The sequence below is a fragment of the Pseudorca crassidens genome, chromosome 9, assembly GCF_039906515.1.
Source record: "Pseudorca crassidens isolate mPseCra1 chromosome 9, mPseCra1.hap1, whole genome shotgun sequence".
NCBI classification, from domain to species: Eukaryota; Metazoa; Chordata; class Mammalia; order Artiodactyla; family Delphinidae; genus Pseudorca; species Pseudorca crassidens.
Window position 1 is genome coordinate 91,366,949 of NC_090304.1, and position 3,834 is coordinate 91,370,782.

A 3,834-nucleotide genomic window follows, 5' to 3' on the forward strand; every position below is an offset into this window, starting at 1 on the left:
TTCCTCCTGACCAATCATGTCTCACACACATGTGGCATGCCTGGATTCAGGAAGCTAAGTAACAGACACAAATCTGGATGGATATAGTACAAGCAGACACTTTCCAGAGATGCATAATATTTTGCCATCGTTTTGATTAGAACATGCGCTTGTTATAAAAGCAGCAGAAGGAGCCTACAATTTAAAAGAGCATCCCATTTGCTTCAAGATAGGATTAAGGGAGGGAGGGGGAGTGGTGGATGTAGGTATGGGTGAAAACCGATTGGTATGAGTGGATAATTTCTGAAGCTGGGTGATAGTACATCAGATTTCTTTATACCATTTGCTCTACTTTCGTATGTGTTTGAAATTTTCTATAATAAAACATGAAAGAAAAAAGGCATTCCAGAAGTTTCTGCTCACCTCCTTCCACCCCTACAAGACTGATAAGCTAATCAGGCCGCTTAGTTGTTGAGACGTCATTTGGGTGAAGTCAAGATACTGCTTTTTCAGACGCTTCCTCCTTGCTGACTATCCCATGTCCCTTTTTCACATCATAGTGTACCACAGGGCAATCAGTAGGTTAAAATATGTACAGGAGAATACATCGGTCAACATCTATGTCTTCAATATAATAAATCCCAATTTTCTTCCATATTTTGCCATAAAGAGGAGCCCATGCCTGCATGCTGTGTCACCAGTGGGCAGGCGCAGCGCAGGAGGCATCTCTGTTCTGGTGCTGGAGACAAGAATAGGAAACGTCACAGTCCGAGCCTCCTGGCTCAGGAGTTGGATCTGTTGCTTGCCAGCTGGTGCACCTTGGCAAGTTACCTGACATGTATCTCACAGCGGTGGTGTGAAAATTAAATAAGGATAAAGAATCTAGCCAATTTACATTCCCACCAACAGTGCAAGAGTGTTCCCTTTTCTCCACACCCTCTCCAGCATTTATTGTTTCTATATTTTTTGATGATGGCCATTCTGACCGGTGTGAGATGATATCTCATTGTAGTTTTGATTTGCATTTCTCTAATGATTAATGATGTTGAGCATTCTTTCATGTGTTTGTTGGAAGTCTGTATATCTTCTTTGGAGAAATGTCTGTTTAGGTCTTCTGCCCATTTTTGGATTGGGTTGTTTGTTTTTTTGCTATTGAGCTGCATGAGCTGCTTATAAATGGAGAACAGTATGGAGGTTCCTTAAAAAACTGAAAATAGAATTACCATACAACCCAGCAATCCCACTACTGGGCATATACCCTGAGAAAACCATAATTCAAAAAGAGTCATTACAACAATGTTCACTGCAGCTCTATTTACCATAGCCAGGACATGGAAGCAACCTAAGTGTCCATCAACAGGTGAATGGATAAAGAAGATGTGGCACGTATATACAATGGAATATTACTCAACCATAAAAAGAAACGAAATTGAGTTATTTGTAGTGAGGTGGACGGACCTAGAGTCTGTCATACAGAGTGAAGTAAGTCAGAAAGAGAAAAACAAATACAGTATGCTAACACATATATATGGAATCTAAGAAAAAAAAAAAGGTCATGAAGAACCTAGGGGTAAGATGGAAATAAAGACATAGACCTACTAGAGAATGGACTTGAGGATATGGGGAGGGGGAAGGATAAGCTGTGACAAAGTGAGAGAGTGGCATGGACATATGTACACTACCAAACGTAAAATAGATAGCTAGTGGGAAGCAGCCGCATAGCACAGGGAGATCAGCTGACCGCCTGGAGGGGTGGGATAGGGAGGGTGGGAGGGAGAGAGACGCAAGAGGGAAGAGATATGGGAACATATGTATATGTATAACTGATTCACTTTGTTATAAAGCAGAAACTAACACACCATTGTAAAGCAATTATACTCCAATAAAGATGTTAAAAAAAAAAAAAAAGAATCTGGCCAAAAGTCTGGTATTTAGCCTCACTCAGTAAATGCAAATTATTGCCTTTCCTGTCGGAACCTGCCTCTTGGCAGCAGCAACAGATAGGAATGGAAGCTGGTGTGACTACCATCTATTTATAGCTGTTGTCCCAGCAGCAGCAGGGGACTGGGGAGGAAGGGCTTTTCCTCCTGGTATATTCTGGGTCTGGATAGGTTCCTTGGATTTGGGAATTTTTTTCTTCTGTTTACAAAAATACTAAATGATAAATTTGTAAAAATGTATAAAATACATAGACAAGCACAAGACAAAAACAAAAGAAAATAAGAACTATCCATAATCCTTCCAGTAAAATAACCATGGTTAACATTTTGTGGTATATACACATATAGATACACACACATAGATACAGATATATGCGCTTTTTTGTGAAAGTGAAACTGCATTCTATATACTCTATATACTGTTTGGTCACTGCTTTTCTCACTTAACAACGTATCAAAAGCATTTTTTTTTTTTTTTTTTTTTTTGCCATACGTGGGCCTCTCACTGCCGTGGCCTCTCCGCAGAGCACAGGCTCTGGACGCGCAGGCTCAGCGGCCATGGCTCACGGGCCCAGCCGCTCCGCGGCATGTGGGATCTTCCCGGACCGGGGCACGAACCCGTGTCCCCTGCATCGGCAGGCGGACTCTCAACCACTGCGCCACCAGGGAAGCCTCAAAAGCATTTTTCATGTCATTAAAATTTCTTCTACATCAATTTAAAACAGCTGCCTAAATTGTACATAATAATATATAATTATTAACACTAGTTCAGTGGATATTTTCATAAATATTGGTATATATTCACAGTAAATTAAGGTAAGTTCTTGGACGTAGGGTGCTGGGTCAAAGTATGCAGATATTTAAAAGTGTAAAACATGAAGCCACGTTACCCTCCAGAAAGATTACATCAATGTATATTCCCAGAACATCATTCTCGTCTTCTTGGAACTGGGGAGTGATTTAAGCGTATGAATTCACTCATCAAATATGTATTGATGGCTTACTGTCTGGCTTTTTTGCCTCTCATGGGACCCTCCCCCAGAATCCACACCCACATCCAATCTTGGGTACACCCTCTAAACCCAAAGTTTGCCAAGTTCCTGGCACCTGCCTCAGTTGCTGAGTGGACTCCACTCAGCTCCCCAGAAGTCCTGCCTGCTGACCAGTCACCAAGCCGCCTGTCCTCCTTTCCTTTCTGGCTTTCCTTTGTGGTGGGAGCAACCATGGCCTGGAGTTTCCGTGGGAAAGCCCAGCTTGGGGGACTGCTCCTCTCTCTGCTTGGCTGGGTCTGTTCATGTGTCACCACCGTCCTGCCCCAATGGAAAACTCTCAGTCTGGAGCTGAACGAAATGGAGACCTGGATCATAGGACTTTGGGAGGTCTGCGTAGATCAAGAGGAAGTTACCACTGTGTGTAAGGCCTTTGAGTCCTTCTCGTCTCTGCCCCTGGAGCTCCAGGCATCCCGCATCCTCATGGTAGCCTCCCATGGGCTGGGACTACTGGGGCTTCTGCTCTCTGGTTTTGGGGCCCAATGCTTCTGGTTTCAAGGATCAGATGGGTATTCCAGAGGTGGCTTTGCCTCCTGGGAGGGACTTTGGAGGCATCAGCTTTGGCCACTCCCCTCTTTCCAGTCTCCTGGGTGGCCTGCGCCACAATCCAAGACTTCTGGGATGACAGCGTCCCTGAGATTGTGCCTTGGTGGGAGTTTGGAGATGCCCTCTAGCTGGGCTGGGCTGCTGGTGTTTTCCTGGCCCTTGGTGGGTTACTCCTTATCTCCTCGGCCTGCCTGGGAAAAGAAGATGTGCCCTCTGTCCAGATGGCTGTCCCTACAGCAGCCCCACCATCCTGTGCTCCAGCGGAGAAGTTCGATCGCTTGTTCCACCTAATGCCAAGACCTAGGATGCTGTTCATCTAG

At 44.4% G+C, this 3,834-nt stretch overlaps 1 protein-coding gene across 1 annotated transcript; it reads left to right on the top strand.

Annotated features, from left to right (window-relative positions):
• Positions 1-3,142: 3,142 nt before the first annotated feature.
• On the top strand, positions 3,143-3,834 carry CLDN25 (claudin 25). The gene is given in 2 exon segments (XM_067747670.1): positions 3,143-3,461; positions 3,464-3,834. Coding segments are annotated over 2 exon segments (690 nt in total).